General features: G+C 45.1%; 1 protein-coding gene across 5 annotated transcripts in view; it reads left to right on the top strand.

Annotated features, from left to right (window-relative positions):
- LOC142573066 (uncharacterized) overlaps positions 1-23,018 on the top strand; it is a 241,610-nt gene that overhangs the window by 79,870 nt on the left and 138,722 nt on the right. For all 5 annotated transcript variants that reach the window (XM_075682580.1, XM_075682583.1, XM_075682582.1 and 2 more), the window contains exons 11-14: positions 2,878-2,976; positions 10,460-10,574; positions 14,936-15,011; positions 19,983-20,033. In XM_075682580.1, coding sequence (XP_075538695.1) covers positions 2,878-2,976; positions 10,460-10,574; positions 14,936-15,011; positions 19,983-20,033 — 341 coding nt within the window. The remainder of the gene's footprint in view (positions 1-2,877; positions 2,977-10,459; positions 10,575-14,935; positions 15,012-19,982; positions 20,034-23,018) is intronic.

The following is a 23,018-nucleotide window of genomic DNA, read 5'->3' as shown; positions in this document are numbered from 1 at the left end:
CAATATAAGCGTGGTAGCAGCACTGAGCAAATTGACCTTCGTACTGTCTCTCACTTCAGTGAGAACTAAATGTAGGAAGCAAAGCGTATACAAAGCTACCGGCACTGGATGCATTTTGTCCACATCGCAGATCGCTTTCAAAATGAGGCCTGCGCGGATGCGCACTTTGTTCACATCACAGATTGCTTTCAAGATACAGCGGCCGCGCTGTAAGCTGCAGCCGCCGGAATATAACAACCACCTCCCCCCCCCCCCCCCCCATGCCTCGCACATGAAAGATGGCGCGTTTCCACCCCACCTCTTTCCCTTGCATGTGCTATATTGAGCCGCAATCATCAGCTGACCCTCACAAGTCAGTTGTCAGCCCGTGTCGACAATGCAAAAGTATGTTTTATGCCGATTTTGAAAAAAAAAAAAAATTGCCGCCAATTTTGTCCGTTGTAGCCGATAGTCTGTTGTAGTGTGGTTCATTAAAAGCGAACTTCATTGCAATAATAAAATAGGTAGAACAAACTAAGGCATAAATAGTATAGTCCATTATATCTGAAAGTCTGTTGTATGTGGGTCCATTGTAACGAGCATAGACTGTACTTGTTTTTAACGGCCAGTTTCAGTTTTGGTAACCAGAAGTGAATTCATCGTGACATGACACGACTCAATTCATTCCTGTGACTGCCATGGCTATCACGTGCGAAAACAGCCAGAATAAACAAACGCAGCACCCTTGTTATTTCTTTCTTCAAACGTTGCATTATTGCTGCATTCCATTGGTAAATATCGCTTTGTGTGCTGACGTCGCAGTATTGTTGGTGCCAAATTTGGTGTTTCGAGACAGCTTTAGTGTCAGATTAATATAAGTGTTTCCCAAAATTTATATTTGTCATCTGGAATCCTTTTCTTTTTGTTCGGGAGGTGTGTCATAACAGTTTATACATTTTTAAAAATTACGGATTGGTGCTCCTTTAAAAGAAATGGGCCCAGGCTCTGCCCGGGTGAAAAATCAACATTTTGAAGCAAGTAAGCAAAGTGTTTTGCCTTCTGCACCAGAATCGGCCCACTGGTTTGCAGCAGCTGCTCAGAAATTGCAAGTACGGTGCCTTTTCAATTTCTCGTTGTTTTCTGCCCATAGTCCACAGTGTTCCAATTGTCCAGCAATTTGCCTACGGAACAAATGGTCATTGAAACTTTCAGCTGCTAGAGCATAATTCCACACCAACGTGCATGCCTTGGTATTGTGACCTCTGACGATGCCGCTCTTCATTTTGAGTGGTATCACTGTGCACTTCCTCTTCACTGAATGCGGTGTCATGCATTAAGTGGAAGTGCCAGAGGTTCAGCCATCATTGTGCGAGCTCCCCACTTGTTGAATAAACCAGTGCAGTCAAATTGCAGGCAGAAACAAGCACGCACTGCAACCATATTGCAATACCAAGCTGGCCGCACAATGCGCAGTAGAAATAGATGCCAAGGCTGCTGGGACACAAGTGGAGAAGGAAGCATGGGTCTTGCGTGACATTCTTTCCACATGCGGGGCAGGTGCAGCTGGCTCACAGGCAAGTCCATTTGAGCATAGAAAGTTGGGAAAGAATGGAAGGAGGGAGAACTCCTTTGCCTCTCTTCTGTGTTTGGAACTTCATTTCACGCTTGAAGGTTTGAGGAGCATGTACAGTTGTGCATGTGGCACGATGCAGTCACGTGAAGCTCACAACCCCATATCGTCACATGGTAGTGACGGTGTGCAGATTGTTTTCCTGTCTTGAGATCTCGAACGAGGAAAACTTTCACCTACAGGCACATGTTTTCTGGGGCACGTGCTTTTGAGTACTACTTTCCTACCTCTTCATGTACAGAGCAGAAAGCTATTTTCATTACTTCTCATATTGCATTGAATGAGGCAGAAGTGCTCAAACTGCTTTCTAATACCATTGGTTCCATGTATCAAGATACTTGCTGGCACCCAAGGAAGCTATGGCATACTCTACAGGATGAATTTCACAAGGCACCATAGCCCATTTGTAATGGCTTGCTCACGCAAGATGTCGCACCCAGTGGGGATTGAATTCCCAGCCATGTGTGCTGCCTCGGCAAGGAGAAAGCCCACAAGGTGGCAGCAAAGTTTTCTTTCATATTTTTCCAACTGCCTCCAAGGCACATTCCACTTGTAAGACATGTGGAGGGTCTGAAACTATTTCTAAGGGGACAGAAGGTTAAGGTCAAGGAAACTCAAAGCAGGCATACTTCTGCGAATGACCAAGCCATGTCAAAAAACCTCAGCTAGGGCAACGAAATGCTGATTAATAAGCTCCGTGCCAGTGCCACACTCGCTGAAAGCCTCACCACCAAGTGGGCAGCTTTCAAGTCAAATAAACAGCAGCTGACAAACTCCGACGACACTCTGTCACATCACCCAGAGTTGCCTGCCTGCTGCAGATGTAAAGATGGCACACTAGACCTGTAACATCTGTTCTGGTTTTGTTCAGTTCAGCGCGATCCAGGGACAAGCATAAAGGAAAGCACCACACATTGGATGGACTCTTAGGTCTGCTGTCCTACCGAACCAGACCTTGATGTCTTCTGGCTTTTCGCTAGAGGGAGTGAATCTCCTTGCCTATCTCTTCTCTCCCCCTCTAGCATTCCATCAGCCAATTCCTGGTAGAAGTTTTATTCAGCGATCATTTTTTTTTTATTCACACAGGCTCATACTCTTTGAGTCATTATACTAACCGGTAGTTTGGTATGAAAGCATCAAGTAAGCAGTTTATTTTACCACAAGGCTTGTTACAAAGCTGATAATGAAAATTTCACTATACATACGTCTTTAGTTTTTAGGCTTGCTGGCAGTATCACTAAGCAGTACTACTGGACCTTTCGATGCAGCCACAAGGAGACGTATGGTACGACCTGTGGGAGCTGACACCAGGTGGGAAACGTGTGCTGCTGCGGCATCAGGCATGGAATGACACCAATGGACAGCTGGTAAGTTAGCAGAGTGCTGACTTCAGAGACCGTTTTCCTAATGCACCAGTGCACATCTGTGCACTGCATATTAGCCCAGCTAATGGCAGTGCCGGTTGTTGTTCATAGCAAGACAAAGTGCTAGCTGCACATGCTAGGGCCTTACTCTTTCATACGGTTTCATTACGCAAACTACTGAACTACGCGCCCTCGATTGTAACAAGCACCCGTTTGCCGTGAGCTAACAAAAAAGTCCTTTACAGCACCGTGCACTTCATTCTTTCATACGGAAATACAACTTTCTCTTACAGTTAAACCTTGATATAATGAAGTCGGTGAAATCGGCAAATTGCTTCATTACATCAAAATTTCCTTTTATTGAACTTCGACCTTTTATGCAAGTAAGTATAGTAGCCAATCGATCTTTCTTACACTGAAAGGGGCTGCAGTATTTTCCGAATTATCGAACAATCGCAAAAAGTAACTTTGAATGAGAAAACAATTCCTTTTGTTGAATTTGGGATTCGGCGAAGAATGATCCAGTTTCATGCCACGTTGACGATATCTTCAGATCGGCAGTAGATGTTAAAGGGGTTGGGACACCAAATTTTGAGGCTATAGAAAGCATGTTGTAGGCTGCTTTCGTATGCAAGGACACCCAGAACGAGGTATTGGACGCTGCAAACATTTCAAAATAATTTTAATTCAGCTCCAAAAAGTCATTAAAAACTCCTTCTCGTGGTCGAGACCCATCGCTAGCGCGGCAGTTATGACGTCACAGAGGAGGAACGAAAATATTGACGTCATAGCACGCCAGCACAAATACGTGACGTATGATGAGTAGCGATAAAATGCCAATTACGGAGCCTGCTGAGCCGAGCAACCGAGCATAGCCTCCACTATGACCGAGCTACAGGCATATAGAAATCCTTTCTTAATGCAAAGAAGGGGTAAGGCATGCAGACACAGACACAAGAGGAGAGGAGTGCACAATACGAACGCCGCACGGCGGCCCGCGAACGGCAAACTGCGTGTAACACTAGCCGGCCGACTCTGAAAGGGACCAGGATATGCGGCGTTCGTCTTGTCCGCTTCTCTCCTCGCATAGTCGCATAGTTCGGCAGCTCGGAGCGGTCTCTCGTTCGCTTGGCCTTTCTCAATGTGAGGGCCCGTCCACGTTACCAGCACGGAGTCTCGCCGCACGCCGTTTGCCGTTCGCGGGCCCCCGTGCGACGGCGATTTTGCTCACGAACGGTGAGATTTCCTTGCCGTAGAGAGGACGGGCCCGGAACCCACCTGTGCGGCAGCCGTACGGCGAAGCGGCCAATCAGCGAACAAGGAGTGGTCACTCTGGCACCGACGGCAGCCTCACCGCCTCTGATCGTTCGGCGCCGCCGATATCGTCGCTAGGCCTTTTCCGGTTCACTTCAAAGCTAAAGCTTACGGTGCTTCGGAATGAATCACTGACTCTCACAAGCCGCAATATTTTCTTACCGTTGTTGTCGCTCTTCGCAATAATTATAATAATCGCAACATGCACTTTTAATCGCCAGTTGTTTACCTCTGCTGGGAGAGCACGCCTACGCGCGAGCAGACGACGCAGCATCGTTTTACGTCACTATTTTTTGTGACCCATGTGACCAAGCCATGTTGCGTTTCCTCCTCTGTGACATCATAGCATCCCCCGGCGCCCAGAAAGCGAAACCGAAATTGCTCGGTATAATAATGCTATTATTAAATTATTTATCGGATATATATGAATCCCGCTGTGTGCATCGTGCTCCCTGAAGCATGACACAACATTTAACTCAACAAATGCATGAACGAAAATTTTGATGTCTCCACTCCTTTAAGCGAAGCCAGCCACGTTTTGACGCGCAATCCACCCAAACGGCTAATAGTTTTGTCCGCGCTGGGATTACGCTATCATGAAAAACCCCAGCGGCGGAGAGCGAATGCTTCATCTGATTCTCGCTCCAATGAGTCACTGAAACTCTAGATTATGCAACCTCTAATACTAATGCATGGGAAGATAGCTTACATGATGGCACGCCGTGGGAAGATAGTTTACATGATGGCATGCCGTTTCGGCACGCCCACTCTTTGCACACCTGGCAGGTTACCTCTAAAGAAGGTGCACGGCTGCGTATTTGCTCTGCCGCACTTACAGCCATGCACATTCACGGCCAGAATGCACGCCAGAAACTGAGACGTGCGCCAACTTAACCCCCCACTCCACCTCTTCTCCCCCGCTCCCTCGTGCTCGCTTGTCACGTTACCACAGGCTCGCTCGCTCCCCTCTCCTCCTTCCTTTGCTCATGTGCAAAGGCGGCACTCGTGAAGCCACCAGATTTATTTCTCACCCTCGCACACCTTCACTTGCACCTAAAGCACACAGTGTGCCGGGCACAGTGGCATCTTATTGCAGTTGGTCTTTATATGGAACATGATGCGGCTCCACTTCGGTGGTCGCTCTTGTGGTGCGGAGCGTTATTTGAGAGGTGTGTTTGCGAACAGCTGCTTGTAATTCAATCCTTTCACCATCTGTATCCGCGGAAGTTTCCGTTTATTTTCTCGCTGTTAGTTTGTGGTGGCAGTGAAATTTCGTTATATTGAAATCGCATACAAACACACTTCATTATATTGAGTTTCTAAATACACGATGTTATATGGACAAGAAGTTAAAAAAAATTTAAATACTTCGTTATATAGAGAATGCCATTAAATTGAAGTTTGTTATATTGAGGTTTAACAGTATTTGGAAAAACAAACATTTACTCCCTATGGACTGAAGTTGTGATGAATAAAATAAGTCGCAGTTTTTCCTAAAGGGAAACCATCGATTGTGATAGCAAATTAGTAGACAGCTATACGAAGTGAGGATAGTAGTTTTATCAGCCGTATAAGTTTGTAAACATTTGCTTACTAGCTTTGTTAATAAGCATGGTGTCATGCACACACAAGCAAACATAAACATGTCTCACTTGATGACTGTGGAAACTCACTATCAAAACGCTGCAGTGAGGAAGTCCATTAGCAGGAGTGAGCGAATTGACTTTCGTGTTGCCTCTCACTTCAACGCGAACTAAGGGATGAGAACACAGCGCAGTGCGTCTTGACTCTGTCCCCATTGCAGATCACTTTCAAGATAAGGGCCGTGCTGTATGCAGCAGCCACCGGAGTAGAATGCCTCTCCTTCTGTTTGCACCAGTCCCACACGCAAGTTTCGGGAACTCCGAACGCCCGTGATGGTGGCACAATTTTCGTCCGTCTGCGCACACGTTATCACTTTCCTTTTAATTGAGGCAGCATGATGAACTCTCCGTCTTCACAGTCGGGACTTCCATTCTGATAGAGCAAACAAGCAAACGCAGGAAATGGGAAGATGGGTGATGGACTAACCTAAGCCCATGTACTACAGCACACGGAGGAAGTTACAGCAGCTCTAAAAAGAAATGTTCTTTAGGCTCGAAGTGTGTACGAGGTGGCCATGTAAAATGCCAGTGGCGTATGGTGATGCAGATTTCGGGTCATACTCGATTCTAACGTGCACATAATTTTTGGACCCATTTTATTGGAAAGGAAGAGCGTTCTAGATTTGAATAAATACGGTAAGTCTACATTTTTGATGTCGTAATACAGTCAAACCTCATTAATACGTAGTCAGCTGGGAAGAACATTTAGGTACACACTAAACGATATATGAATTTACCTCCAATGCCACTTAGAAGCTACTTACCAGCTGGAAAAGAACTATGTCACGATGCTCTCAAACACACATACTCAGACAGACTTTATTTGTGGGTAGGCTGCAAGAAATCGACTTCTTCATTTGCTGCCGTGGTGGCTTTGCCTCGACATCTTCGAACTAGGTCGAGGCCTCGAGCGAGTTTGTCCACGAGGCCCCACTTTTCTGCGAAAGCTTGCATGACGCCTGAAGCATGCGCCTCATCATATAATGAAGAGCCATTGTCCACTTCCACATCGTCGCTGTCATCACTTTCGCTTGAAGATGGGCGAGGTGCAACGGCGGCAACAATGTTGCTATCAGGAAACTCTGCATATGTAACAGCGTCGACTTCTCAATAACATAAACACAACACCCCGCAGCAAAGATCGTTGAACACCACGACAACACCACAACCTCAAACACTGGCGGAATGAAGAAAAAAAATTCATGCAGGAACTTCTCTGTGAGTTGTCTAAGAATGCGTAAGCATTGTGCCACTTGCTCATCTCCACGTAGCCCGGTGTCATTATCGATGTTATGAAACTTGATATGGCCAGTGCAAACAAACAAGAGCACTGCAGCGACGCAAACTGGTGCAGACAGCGGCGCAAGGTACATTGACTATGCAAGCAAAGTACTGCAGGCGGTGACGTCCAGTGCGCTGATGACTCCGGTCATTATAAGCTGTTATAGCTCATTAGCGCCTTATCCATCCTCATCGAACATTTATGATCCGTGATGAAACGTACACTAGCAGCGCCTGCGTATATGGCACAGCCGCACGGACCATATCTTGAAAATAATCTGCCATATGGACAGAGAGCGCTGACTGCTAATAGCCCCACGCGTTGCATTTTCGCCTCTGTGCGCTGAAGAGAGACGTGTGGGCCCACAGCTTGAAAGCGATCTGCAGAAGTGGCAGGGTGTGGCTTTGTCAGTGCTGTGTTCTTGCCACTTTGTTCGCATTGAAGCGACAGGCAGTGTGAAGGTAGAGGCGCTCGCTGCTGTGGGCTTTATCTTGAAAGTGGTCGTCTTATGGGACGGACGGACGGAGGGACATTTTTCTAGTTGGGTAAGCATAGAAATGCCTATAGTACATAAAAAAAAAAAATTGCTTCTGCATGGTTACTACTTAAATTGGATTGGATTGGGTTCGATGGCGACAGTGAATTTGCACCCCTACTGGCAGCGACCAGTAGCTTCTTCGCCTTACCGGATGCCAATCTCGAAGGCCATGCTTTTGTTCTCTGCAGTCGGCAACAGCTGTATAAGCAGGAACTACGTAATGGTGGCCATGTTTAACGTCACTATCGCTGGCAGATGACGTCCAGGTTTCGCAACTTGAGAATCTGTGCAAATGAGATTTTGACGATTTTGTGCCTGTGCATGTAGAACAAGAAAGAAAATAATACGCACTAACCTTTTGATGGCATTGAGCGACTACGGTTTAAGCAGTCATCCAATACATGGGGTTCAGTGTCAGCTGGGTAGGGGAATCTTCGTGACTATGTGTTAAACTGCAATTGCACATTAGGCTGGTACGCATTAACAAGGTTTCACTGTATACAAGCAAATTGTGCTTCTACATGCTGTTAGCAAAAATGACCACGCCGCCATTAGTTGGGCATGTTGCCCCACAGGAAAGCTGGCTTTACAATTATGAAAAGGAGATCTATTAGGCAATTAATGAAAACAGGACAAGGAAACAAACGCACAGAAGTTTCTCAGGTTATTTCAGCTGCTTTCTATGCCATTATATAAAGTCGAAGCCATTTCTAATAAGCTCAATAGTTCTGCGAAAAGGGTTGTTGTAGCGGTAGCTCATCATACGTGAAGGTGCCTTTGAAAACGTGCAGAAATTAACGACACTCAAGCTGGTGTCGGCAGTTACAATTCAACACCACTTTGGTTTGAAAATTGTATTTTCAGTATTTTGATTTTTGTTCCTGGCACTTTCCTGCGCCTGATTGCAGGTTTCCATTAAATAAGCTCGATCCAAAAAAAAAAAAAAAGCGAAATGTGGCATCATAGTTCTTTCAAGACGGTGCCGGGCTGTGTTCACTAACCTGCTATTTCGTAACTACAAGGGCAGCCCCCACCAGTTCTTCTTTGAGAGCTTGTGGTATGTATTTTAGTATCAGTCGTATACGAGTGAATTCTGTGTATGATGGTGAAGGTTTGTAGTTGGTTGGAAGGGGAAACCACTGTGGCATGGTGGAATTTTGCAAAGGTCTTGCCATTACGGCTGTGGCATCAGCCGCATGTGTGCTGAGAGCTGGAAAGTTAGGTTTCTTACGCCGCTTTGGGTAAAAAAGAAGATTAAAGTTTGAAACGCCGAATGTCACTGTGAAACATTATCAGCAACAACGTAAACGAAGCATCAACAAACTGTGATCTCCTGATTATGGTGTAGTAACTGCCAACTCTTTGCGTGGCAGTAGCGCACCGTGCCGCATTCACACCAACTTGCGTCACATAAATATTAACAATAATATGATAGCAATGCTTGTGTGGCCGTTGATTTAAATTAGTGCACAGTGCATGCAGTGTCAATCGAAGAACTGCACAAAAAACGGCAGTGCCTCTGTTGTGGCCTCTGAGATAGCACTGGAGTGTGCACCACTGCTATGTCAGGGGCCATGACCATCGTACGCTGTAGTGCCTCGCCCTGAAGCGAGTCCAAGACCCGGCGTGAAAGCATGGTTAGCCTAGCAAAGCGAATGACTTTCCTCGCAGCTTCTGAAATCCATGCACAGTGCTCGTTGATCTCGGTAGTCAAATCGTTGTCGTAGTTGGGCTTGAGTAGGTTCCCACTTGTGGGCTTTTGGAACTTCACATGCACGATCCTTTTACCATGACTAGGTGTAAAGTGTTGGTTGTAACATTGTGGCACTTGCAAAAATTTGTGTTATATATATATGGATGCAGTTTCAATAATCAAGGTCTGAAAATTGGATATGCAGTGAAATGTGATCATTATAACTGATCAGTCATTATATCTTGGATCAGATATATGAGGGGACATAAGTGGTTTCGACTGTATGCTGTCTTTTTTATGCCAATTCTGATTAATTGTGCCTTTCGTGCTCTTTTGTTACCTGGGGTCATTGAGTCTCATGTGCCCCATTTTTGACCTGCCCAACTACTTACCTAGTGTGTGTAGTGCATTGCAATATTAGTGAACTTTCGAGGTCTCGAATTGGTTTGTTGAGGCAGTCCAGTACACTCTATTTATTGTTATTTCTCTATCTTTTGCCAGAATTTTGATGAGATTTTGAAGCAGTAAATTTGGAGAGACTGGTAGAAAAATTTTAGAATTCTGTTGGTGTATCTTTTTTTAGAAAACGTGGCCAATTAGTGGAGAAAGCTGTGGTTGATGGTATTCTGATATGATGCTGCATGCTTTTATTTTGACAATACGTATTGTTGCACCTGATAATAGCCTTGTTGACTATGGATTCCAGCAAGATTTTGGACATGCTTTGTGATTTCAGTGGATGATAATGAATTCAAATTGAATAGACAGACGGTGGAACAGTACATCATCATGCAGTCATGTTCGCAACAGCAGTGCATGTGCTTGTAAAAGCGTGTTTGGCATATTGCTGTGCACAGATGAAGCTGCATGCTGTTTAGTGCTCTACTGTATAATCTAATCAGCTAGCATGACTAAGTAATTTTACTGAATTGCTTTGTATTTAATGAGCAACCAGAGGTGGTGTCATTTTCTCACCTTTCTTTCTTTTTTTTTTTTTTTTTTTTTTTTGTTCTCAGTGCACGGTGATGGTCAAGTCTGAGTACCAGTCGCTACTTGGGGCAGAGGCTCTTAGCGCACTTGAGCAGATCCAGCAGATGGCACGGCTGTCACTTTTTCCTCGATTGCTGAGAGGTGAGGTAAACACAACTCTGCGTCCTGTGTAAAATGGTATTCTGCAGCTGTGTAGTAAGACCTCGTTAACTGGAAATGATAGAAACCGGAAAAAAATTGAAGATAAGCAGACTTTCGAGATCAGCGAAGTCACAAAAATAGAAGCCTGCTGGTTGCGTTTAGACCACACGGAGCCTTTCCAAATTCCATCATTAATATTGCCGGTCTCGTAGGCATGCATTGGCGCTGGACACGGCGTCTGCGACACGGCATCTGCGGGCAGTGGCTTTACTGGCCCTGTGCCAAGACAGTGCACGTCACATTGTGTGAAGACGGTTCACCTTAATGCAATACTGGAAGCCAGTCATCCAAGCATAACCTGATGCTGCTAACTTCTGCGTTGCAATGAATTCCGGTCACTTTCACTTCGAAAACCGAAACTGAACTGCTGTGGAGTGCAATTATGACGCCCATGCCCATGTGACGCCCAGATGCCAATTATGACGCCCAGATGCCCATGTGAGACGTGGCATTTGCGCCTTACCATCACATGAGCATGAAGAAAGCTCTAAGGATGTTATCAAGCCGTTGTTGGGGCAGTATTCTTGGGCAATCACTTTTGAAAGATTTTACATGACTTGGCATTGGACACAGCGAAGTAAATGGCTGACAACATTCTTGGCATTGTAGGAAGATAGTGAGCTTGGCACAACACCAATAATGCTATAAAAGAATATATATATATATATATATAGAAGAAGAAACTTTATTGAAGAATAGTCCGGCAGTTCTTGCTGTGGTGGCCTCAGGTGGCGGCTCGAAGTCCATGGACTCGGGCGGCGCCTTCGACTTGCCGAACGGCCCAGAGCTGGTCTGCCAGCTCTGAACTTTTGATAACCACCTCCCAGCAGCGGCAACGCCTACGGAGAAGGTCCCCGGCGGCTCCCGCATCCGGGGCGGCGTCGGGAAGAAGCGAGGTCGAGCCTTCCCATATATATATATATATTTTTTTTTTGTTTTCTATTGCGAAGGTGATGGTGCATTGGGTTTTGCGAGTGCATTGATGAGCAACATTGCAGATGAGTTGCAACAAATGATAGAGGACCTTAACAGAGAGAGTGTAAGAGGGCGGTTGAAGATTAATATGCGGAAAGCAAAGATAATGATGAATAGCTGGGCAAGAGAGCAAGAATTCAGGATCGCCAGGCAGCCTTTTGAGTCTGTGAAGGAGTACGTTTACCGAGGTCAATTAATCAGTGCATTTTACAATCGCTGACATATGGGGCAGAGACTTGGAGACTGACAAAGAAGCTTCAGAACAAGTTAAGGTCTGTTTAAAGAGCGATGGAACGAAGACTACTAGGCATAACGTTAAGAGACAAAGAGAGCTGTTTGGATCAGAGAGCAAACGGGTATAACCAATATTCTAATTGACATCAAGAGAAAAAAATGGAGCTGGGCAGGCCATGTAATGCACAGGTTAGACAACCGTTGGACCATTAGGGTTACAAAATGGGTACGAAGAGAAGGGAAACGCAGTCGAGGACGGCAGAAGACTAGGTGGAGCGATGAAATTAGGAAATTTGCGGGTGCTTGTTGGAATCGGTTGGCGCAAGACAGGGCTAATTGGAGATTGCAGGAAGAGGCCTTTGTCCTGCACTGGACATAAAATAGGCGACGGCGCTGACGACGGCGCCGCTCGTGCTGGTGCTGATGCTGCTGCTGCTTGTGCTTGCCACTTGCCTCCGCTACCGAAATGGTTAATTTTGGGGGTTTCGCTTTAACGACCTTTCAGAAAAATGAACAATTTGCTGCGGTTCCCTGAAAATCGTTATACTGAGATTTCACAAGGGGAACTTTTCAGTGACTTCATGTGGCACTGTCACGGCAGCATGTGTCTTGCTTTGGCAGGAAGTGCAGACGAACAGGCTGTTCTTTGAAAGCGGACCATTTATGGCAAGCAAACATTACAGTTTATCATGCTAGTTCTCTGGCATAAGTTTCGTAGATGTAAGTCCTGCGTATTCGCATTATGACTTCCTTAAAGAGACCATGAAACGATTTTGATGATTTTGTACAAACATGTTGAGTCGTTAGAGTAGGTTCTTCTGATCCTTAATTTGCGCATGTAAGTGCTCCGCATTAAGCGTGTAATTTATTATAAGGTTTTAAAAATGTACATCGCTGCCGATCGCAGTCCATCACTTGGCTGAATTTTAAGTCGCCCCTACCCATTTGACGTAGTTTGCCCCAATGACGTAAGTAGGGCGAGCTATCCCATTGGCTGCCCAAGGCATGTCATCAATAATTTTTCCATCTTAATGGTGAACAAATGTTGTTCATAATAGTTTGAATGTTAGTTAATTTGTTTCTATAATAAGAAAGCAACAGAAAGAGAATGCGCAAGAACAATTTCTCACTACATTTAAGCACTTCTGCTACACAGCAAGCGTCGTCCGCTTGTGTTACAACGTCCTCCATTTTGACGAGAGCTCCGCGGTCAGAGTCGATCTCAGTCTTTTCACGAGCACCATGATTCGAGTTTGTTGCGTTGTGGGCTGCAAACGTAGCCACTGGCAATATGTCAAGCTGCGACATTGTGTCCCTCTGCAAACCAGTAGACAAGCGAACTGGCTGCAGCGCATCGGACTGCCGCTATACAATCGGTGCCAGGATTTGCGCGTTTGCGGCCGTCATTTTACACTGCGTTTCGTGAGTCCAGTATTCAGGCATGCTCAAGTACAGGGCCTGGCCGTTTGACCGTGCCGTTTCACGGGATGAGCAGGAGCGCAAATGTGAATGGTCTGCGTGGTGCAGCCACCTGTTGGCACAGAGCTCAACCACATACAGTAGCAGTAATAAAATGTATTCTTCTTTGCTGCTGGCATGAATTTTTTGCACAATTGCAATTGTTAACAAGTTGTTTTTGTAAATGTTTAATATGTTTTACACATCGTTAGAGCAGTATTACTGCTTTGTTTGGAAGGTTAAGCTTTGCGCAAACAGGTGGCTGGACCGTGCAGACCAGTCAGGCTGCTCACGTACATCTGCACTAAAGTTCCTTCATCAACTTGAGTTTGTACCTCCAGCCATCCGTCGAAACGCCCAGCTCGCCTGTGGTTACCAGAATACCAGACATGTTCGGCGCTGCGACAGAATGCTCGCAACACACACTGCTTCTGTAGCTCTCGCTTGGGGTCGACTGCCAAGCAGCTGGCGGAGAGTTTGGAGAGGCTTTGCGCGCTCTGTCCTAGAGAACCAGAAGTCGACGACACGATGTGCCATCGTGACGCATAGCCAATGAAGGTGGAGCTTAGCCCTGATCACTCAGCGAACGAGTTGAGGAGAAAATGCATGACTATGAAGGAGGGTAACTTGTAATTGTCCGTAGCTCTCTTAACATGAGATGCTTCACACAAATTGTGGTGCGAATGATTAACTTTAGCTGTACCCTACACGTCTGCAAAATTTGTCCAAACCATTTCAGGGGCCCTTTAATTCAAGAAGCACTCCGTAAATTTTAGTGTGTAGATATTGCACTTCTGCAGTTTTTGTTTTCTGCCATATTGTTTTATTGTGTGTTTATGTTCTGCCATTTCTGTTTGAAACTGTGCAGTCTTGTGTTTTATTGTGTGCTCTGGAACCGACTTTGTTTATAGAGCCACATGTACACTCTAACTATGACAGTTTAACTTTTTCCTGCTGTCCGTTGCCCCTTTCTGAACAGTGGAATAAATTTAATTAATCAATAATTCATTAATTTGTTTGTTCATTCATTGTTTTCCTCCACAATAGAGGGGGCATGATGTTTATACTGCATTTACTTGCATAATGAACACACTTTTTTCCTTAAGAATGTGCACAAACTTGGGGGGTGTGTTCATTGTGCCGAGTAAAATTTTGAGCAAATTTTTTTTTCTGCGGCTGCCTCTAAGAAAGTCAGTTCCACCCGAAATGCAAACCATCAATTGCAATCGCAAATATATAGACAGCTAGACGAAGTAAGGATAGTAGTTTTATTGGCTGTATAAACTTGCAAACATTTGCTTCAACGCAAAATAATTTTGTTACTGTGTCTCCTACTTTTTATGCTTTCACATTAAAAGTAGGAGACGCGGCACAATTCAGCATCCAATATGGTGTCGGACACAATCCCACCCGCCGAATGCCATATCAGACGCCGAATTGTACCGTGTGTCTCTTACTTCACGGCAGCAAGTTCAGGGGGCGCTCCTTATGCCAGAAAAAGAAACACATTTCTTGATTGGAAAACTGGGGGCTTAGTTCATTACGCGAGTGCATTCATTATGCAAGTAAATATGTTAAATAAGGCTGGCTGTAGGTGCAGTTGCTCATGTGCATATTAATCCTGTGCTGTGCAGTGAGAGTGGAAGTGCAGAGCGGCCATGTCTTGCTCGTGGAGGAAGTCAAGAGTGAACCTGACCACAAGGATCTCAGGTGTGTTTCACTACCTCCTGCCTAAATACCTTGAAGTCATAGACACTGGCTGACTTCTAACCTTTGCTGGCCGTTCGAGATTTCGTGGCATGCCAGTTATCTACTGGGTGCCCAAAAAAGTAACTGTGCAGTGAGAAAATAAACAAATATATTATTGCAGGGAAGGATATTTACAAAGGATATATACACAGGGATAATGCGCAGCTCGAAATCACAGGGCAGAACCATACCACTGAATGCAATGGTGCAAAGCTTTTGTTGACAGGTTGACCGCCTTACTGGGGCTGGTTACCTGCCTCACCTTCTTGTGTCTGTTGTGGAACGAATGAGCAAGAGCCTAAAACTCTACCATGTCGCTGACGAGCGAGGTGGCGAAAACACAAAAACGAAGGAAAAGTGAAGGACTGTGGCCTTGCCATACGTGTACAACATGTCTCAACGCTTGAAAAAGATATGGCGCATAGCTGCAGTTAATGTTGTGCTCACTGCCTCAGAAAAACTGAAAAGCCTCTGCCAAGGGGTCAGTGCAGAAGAGCGAATAAAGCAGCAAGGGTGCACGATGAATCGTCAGAGCCGCTTTGTGGATTGTGCAGAAGCCGTGGTGTATTCTGTACCTTTGAAATGTGCGAAAAACGATTTAGGGCGAACTGGAAGATGCACAAACGGAAGACTAAAAGAACATAAACTTAACGTCGAGCAGGTGAACAGAAATCTAGCTATCCACTTCAGGGATTGCCCCTGTAAAGCTTGTGCCGCAGAATTCAGACGCTGTGAAGTGCCGAAAAAACACGATGACCAGCTGTTTCGGGACATCATTGAGGCTTCCGAGATTGCCAGGCTTCGTGACCAATGTGTGAGCATGCCGTCCTTGTTGCTAACAAAAAAAGATCTTGAGCTTTTGCGCATACAGTCATTAGTTTGAGTGCGAAAAAGCGCGTGTTTCACATGATGTGCAATGACGTGTCTGTGACATGTGTGGGCAAAGCTATAGGAAGCCGTGTTTCTCTCAAATAAACATTGTTGAAAGTCAGCGCTTTTGGTGTCATCTTCTCGTCTGGTGTCCCTTCTACATTTTGCGCTGTTAACACCAGGATGGAAAACCAACAAGCCCAAGCTGGTATTCGAGCAAAATTCTTGCGGAAGCGAATTTCTTGCATTCCCGGCCGATTTCATTATTGTGAGGTTCAACTGTAATTGATGTTTCAGAGCTGCTACATGTCCCTTGTTTGCAATAAAGAGCAATTAATTTTCCAATCATCTGATAATGATTGGAAAAGTTACTACGAACAGTCAAAATTATGTCAAGCAGAAATTGAAACATCTAAAGATAAATACTTTAACCATAATATTTCAATGTTACTGAGAACCAATTTTCAAAAATTCTGGAAGGTAATCAGCCCTTCGTCCTCTACAGTTAGTCTTTTTTCTGTAGTAAAGAATAACAAGAGTCTCTTGCCCTCTCGGGTCACTACAAAATTTAATGCATTTTTCAAGCTTGGTGCTCGATAACGAAATTCCAATCCCGCCAAGTGCGCATGTTGTTTCTATAATTGCCACTATGGACGATGTTCTGGTTACGCAAGAAGCAATAGAACAAGCTACAGTCAACGACCGATTTTTTGGACGCTCTAGGGAACGTAAAAATGCCCGAAAATTCAGGCAGTCCGAAAAAATGAATGCATGCAAAAAAACGTGCCTTTTTTTCTTTTTTTCTCGGATCTAGAGGTAAAGGGCGAAGTACCAGGTTTCTGAAACCCTTCCAAAGCACCAATGAACATGCTATAAAAAGAGGCATTCAAGAACTTTATATGCAGCCGACTGCTGGTTTATTATGTACATGTGCATCGTCGGGCAGCCAGTGTTATTGCTGCAGTGGCTTGAAGAACTTGTTGATTGTTGTTTGGACGGTGTTCCGGTTGCATGCGATCATATTCGCCTCGATCTGAGCAAGGGTCATGTCAGCACTGTACACCGATGAAAGAGTCAACAGTGCTTGCGTCAACTCGGTGCTTGTAGGCGGCGCAGGCATTGGCTCCTCATTTTCAACATCGGAGTCTTCTGAATCCCTCACAACCTGACGGACTATTTCCTCGTCAGTCAGTCTGCGCAGAAGTCGAGTTTGTTGTCAGTGTCAACAAACTGTTCAAAAGTTATTTCCGTGGGTATGGAAACCCCAGCAAAGTGGAGGTCGTTGATCCGAAACCGTTTGCTTAGAAATGCCAAACTCCTTGCTCACGTCAGCCTGCTCATGGCTGCTCACGGCTTGCTTAATAATGGTGGCTGGCTTTCTTCTCCATCGTTAACTCATGGTACTACTTTCCGCGCTTTGATGCCATCAGCGAGGACGACGAAGACGGAGTTGGGGCCATCGAAGGCAAGCGAAATCCTCAAGTTGCGAACAGTGGAGTTCGCTGACGAGCGTCGAGGCACCTAGGCCTAGCGTCGCAAAGCACACCTGACACAACAGCACAACCACACACCACGCTAGCCAAAATGTGGCCTGTGCAAACAAACGAAGTGGCGCCACTTCGGAAACTCCGCCGGAGGCGGAAGTGCGGTGATGAACATATTCAGTGTGGCCAGACCAAATCGGTGTGTGACGGCTAGATTCGGCTAGTTGTGGTTCAAAGCGGTGATATGCTTCGGCTGCAAGTCAATTTCCTTTGCAAGGGCGCTGCGCGAGGAGCCAAAGGACCTTCCGTCGTGTCAAAAGGTCCGGAAAATTGGATGGCAGGGGGTTCGAGCGTCCGAAATATCAGGCATGTCCGAAAATTTGGCCGTCCGAAAATTCAGTCGTTGACTGTATTGACCATTTGCCAAATAATTCAAGTCCTGGTCCTGACGGTATCTGCCCCAAACTGCTCAAACTAACTAAAGCAATGCTAGACCACATTTTCACTGCGTTAGTTCAGTCTATTGACACAGCTTGAGTGCCTGATGCCTGGAAAATTGCTCGTCTTATACCTATATATAAATCTGGAGACCGTTCTGCCTTTGCATAAGCCCATCTCATTAAAAAGCCTACCCTGTAAAATTGAACACATAATCTCCTCCGCAATAATGACTTACTTAGATCAGCACCTCTTTTTTTCCCCAAGCCAGCACGGAATCTTGCATGGGTGTTCCCATGAGTCACAGCTATTTGAACTGATGACTGACCTTCACAACACTGTAGACAGCCTAATTACGATAGATGCTGTATTCATTGACTTCGCAAAAGTGTTTGATAAGAAGGCTCATAATTGCCTTATGATTAAAATGGATAACCTTTACTTAAGCAGGAATGTGATGAACTGGATCGTCAATTTTCTAGGTAAGCTACAGCAGTTTGTTTCTGCAAATGAATCTTGCTCTGCACTAACACTTGTAAAACGGGGTGTGCATCAGGGATCAGAGCTTGGGCCAGCTGTATTCCTTATTTCCATTAATGACATCAGCAATAACATTACTTCCACTCTCAGGTTATTTGCTGATGACTGTGTTTTAAAGAAAGATTAATAATCCTGATGATACTAATTTTCTGCAGTCGAACTTTGATGAAATCATCAAGTGGTGCAAAAAAATGGCAGATGGGGACAAACATCTCCAAAACAAAAGCCATGACATTTACCATGACCAGTGTACCCCAAAATTGCTTGTACACTATTAATAATGTGGCCATTGAAAAAGTTTCCACAGTAAGATACCTAGGCGCTCACACATTTCTTCAGACTTGACGTGGCACCAGCACATTGATTACACAGGTAGCAAAGCGTCCAAAACCCTCGGCTTTGTCAGGTGCCACTTGTACTTTGCAAACCAAGCGACTAAACTTTTAGCGTACATTACTTTAGTTCGCAACTGGAATATGCCACTATCATTCGGAATATGCATCAAGAATACTTTACCAACAAGCTTGAATCGCTACAGAATAAGGCTGCTAAGTTTGTCATGAAAAAAATATTCTCATTACTACAGCGTAACTGACATTCAATTGTCTCTAAATTTATGCATGCTCGAAAAAAGACTTGTTAACACTGCTGACTCACTTTCATCGCCTTTATCATAACCTCTGTGCATTCACAGAAGCCCATATCAAACTGGCCCTTCGCATCTTTCTCTGATTAGATCACCCTTTTGAAGTACAGCCAAAGCTTGGCCGTGGTAAACTTCTGCATCAGTCGCCACTATTCCTTGCCATCTACCACTAGAACAAACTCCCAGCTGAAATTGATACCAAGAATAATCATGATGCTTTTGTTAGTAAACTGAAGTGCTGGATGCATACTGATACGTAAATAGGGCTTTGACGACCTGCATTTTTATCTTACATTTCAATTGTGTATTTCTCTTTTTCAATCTTGTATTTGTAACCATGTATCTTGCATTTCGTGCGTGTTTTCTTCCTTTTTACTTGCTGTGCTATGTATAATGTTCATTCATTACTTTTTTTTTTTTCAACTCCCTATGTATGCCTGTAAAAGGGCCTTTAAGGTGCGTGGAAAAAAATTAATAAAAGAAGTGAGGCAACAGGGTCTGATTATTTGCAGGTGAGGGCTTGCAGAACGGGAGATTACTCTGCGTCCAGTTAATCGCATGTGTTTGTGGAATCCATTATGACTGGCGTGTAGACAGATATTTCTCCATTGTGTTTACACCAGGGGAATCCTAGTCAGTGTAATGGTTGGTGTTAGTGTGATGCTCCATGTTGGTATGATGCTCCAGCGAAGTGTTGCCTTGCCTTTCCTGATGTTCTTCTTTCACTGAATCCTTCTTTTCTTTTTAAGTGCAAGCATTAAGATAATGCTTGCACAGTATCTTGTGCCTTGCCGTGTTGCCACCACCAATGCTTAGTTGTACCTTCTGCTATGGTCACTTGCCAGCCTGCCTGCCTGCACACGTCGCTTTCACGTGACAGTGTTCTGCTTGAGACTGTCATTGTGGGCACAGTGTAAAAACGCAGCACTGACCCTGTGAATTTGTGCTTTGCAGGCTCAGCGCCCTTTTTGGCCCAATAAATGCACTGGCTGACCAACTGCATGGGTGAGTTGTCTCTTTTGGGTGCATGCTCTTTTATAGGAAACCTTCCCTGCTGCTTAAAAGCACAGTGTGAAGTCACAAACAGCTTTCGATAACAGTGGAGACAGTGCAGCGGTAATATGGCCTCTGCACCTGGATTAAAATTGCTGGTAGTCCAGTGAGAACTGTGAAGTTGGGGAATTAGTGAGCGGTCAGTTTATTAAAACAAAAAGGCTCTGTAGGCCAAAATTTTAACACAATCTATACTTTAATTGCACAAGGCAATAAGACTCTGCAAACATGCATAATCGCTGCTTATTGCAGCGGTTTCACTTGTCCATGCATCTGTGGCATAATTGTTTCACTATTGGGCTTCTGTGCTAGATGGCCTGTTGTTGGACAATTTTAATAATGTGTAACGAAGAAGAAGCGCTGGTTAGCCCAGCGCATCTCCAGCGTATGAAATGTAAGAAAGAAGTGCCGCTCAGTCAGGTACATCACCAGCGCTTTACGCAAGGGGCCGGTTCGAATTGCTTGCAGGGTTTTTGGCTACCGCACTGAGTTCGACCTCTCTCTTCTCGCATACCTTGTCAATAAACACCTTGAAATTTGGTGGAGGTGCTGGGTACGACTCCATCAGCGCTGGTACTTCGAAGCCGAGCCCTTCTACCATCTCGGCCCATGCCGGACGATCCTACTCGGCCTTCTCGAACCATACCTGACGATCCAGCCCAACAAGCTGCAGTCTCGGCACCAACTGTCATCTGTCCTGGCGTGCAGCATCAGCGGGATCCTGCTATTTTTGCGTTTACCGGTGATCACGACTTCGAGGACTGGCTCGCCTCGTACGACAGTCAGCGCGCACAACCACTGGGATGATACGGCAAAGCTCAACAACGTAATTTTCTACTTGAGCAACGTTGTACATTTGTGGTATCGTAACCACGAATCCGACATCCCGACATGGTCGGCGTTCAAGACCAACTTCACAGAAGTCTTTGGTCGTCCTGCTGTCTGCAAACTTCAGGCGGAACAACGCCTGTGCGGACGCGCCCAGGAACCAGGTGAGAATTTCACCAGCTACATCGAAGATGTCATTAATCTGTGCAACAGAGTCGACGCAACGATGCCAGAAGCCGACAAGATCAGGCATATCCTCAAGGGAATTGAGGACGGCGCCTTTCAAATGTTGATTGCCCCAAACCCGACCACAGTGTCTGTCGTCATTGCGCTGTGTCAGAGTTACGACGAACTTCGAAGGCAGCGAGTAGTCGCACGACGTCCGTCCTCAGAATTTGCCACTGTCTCAGGTCTGATGCTACACGTCAACGAGTCGCTTTTAACGCATCAGATAAAAGAATTCGTATAAGAAGAAGTTGCTTGGCAGCTTTCCCTGGTGCCCTTTACGAATGCGCAACCACACTCTCCATTGTCACCAGGGTTACAGAGCATCATCAAGGAGCAAGTCGCCGAGTGCCTACCAGCTGTTATTCAACGGCACTTACGCCCCTCGACAACTACAATCTCCTGTGCCGCCAGATGAAATCACTGTTCTCAATCATGCTCGTCGTTCCCCATCCCCACGCCGCCGCTCCATCTCACCGATGAGACGCCGGCCAAGCCCTCTACCTCAGGGAAACTAAGTGTCGAAGTTCCCGAGGTGAGAACTGCGTCGCCTTCGATATGCCAAAGGCCTCGAAATAACCCCTGCAACGTCATTGAGGTATACGTAACATTCGCACTGGTCAATACGGGCGCAGCAATTTCGATGTTACGCGCAGTACAGTCGAACCCGGCTATATCGAACTCGCAAAAAAACGCCTATCAGTTCGATATAGAGCATAATTCGATATAAGCCTGCTAAATAAATGGATGTCATAAAAGCACATACCATTTATAAAATCACTTTATTGATTAAACTAGCTTAGTTTCGCACGAAATATTCCTGCATTTTCTTCTGCTTTGGCAATTTCGCTGCCTGCGACGCACGCACTTTTTCACATTAAGGAGTCGGAGCAGCTGAGGCCGCAACTTTCCGCATTCGCGCAGAAGCACCGGACTAGTGCGAGCGCACCAATCACTTCGGAGGATGTGGGCCAAGGACCGTCGTTGCTTTCCTCATTGTGTCCACTTTCACTTGTGCTCGGTACGATGTTGGCAATGTAGTCTTCGTTTTCGGGCTCTCCCGTGGTCGCAACACATCATTTGTGCTCACAAACTCATCCACCGTTGATTCGTCAACAGCTTCCGGAAATTCTGACAGTTCGCTCCAAACTTCGGCAACACTGGCAACGGCTTTGTCGCATTCATCAAAATTTACGGAAATCACCGAGCACGCGGAAGTCGGCACGGCTTAAGGGGGGAGGCTACACTTGAAATACAACTTTTTTATTTGTGGACAGATCTGAACGAAATTTTCACACTTTGTGTATTTTAATACGCAGATTCTAAAAATATAATTAATTTTGCCACAGGATAAGTAGTTTCTGATATACTCTAAATGCATTGTATAAGCCAAGTCCTTTGTTTGGAGGAAAATTAGCATCTAAACAGAAAACTCTAACACGGTAATTTGAGTATAAAGACTATCTAGAATGTTCAGGGAGTGCCATAAGGTATTATTCAATGTTCTAGGCTAATCTGAGTAAGAGTTAGAGCTCATCAAAGTTGTGAGAAAAAAATGCCATCTTGACATGTCAAGCATGTGACCCATTTCAAAAACTTTTTGAGAAGAGTGCTACTTTTAAAAGGTGCATATTGCTTACTGCATACATTTATCTTTCTGGCAAAAAAAAAAAATTAAGTTGATAGCTGAAATAGGACAGAAGCTATTTTACCTCCAAAATTGGAAGTCTGTCGGAATTGTTGTTTTGAGAAATCAAGGAAAAACATTCTGCAACATCTTTATTGAGAACATACCAATAAAATCTCAAGGAAATTCACCAGGGGCATAATCTGGATACATCCTATTTTTTTGCTGCTTTTTGGCCAGCTTCCTTGCGCTCAAAG

The sequence above is a fragment of the Dermacentor variabilis genome, chromosome 2, assembly GCF_050947875.1.
Source record: "Dermacentor variabilis isolate Ectoservices chromosome 2, ASM5094787v1, whole genome shotgun sequence".
Taxonomy (NCBI): Eukaryota; Metazoa; Arthropoda; class Arachnida; order Ixodida; family Ixodidae; genus Dermacentor; species Dermacentor variabilis.
This window is presented reverse-complemented; position numbering and strand designations above follow the sequence as displayed.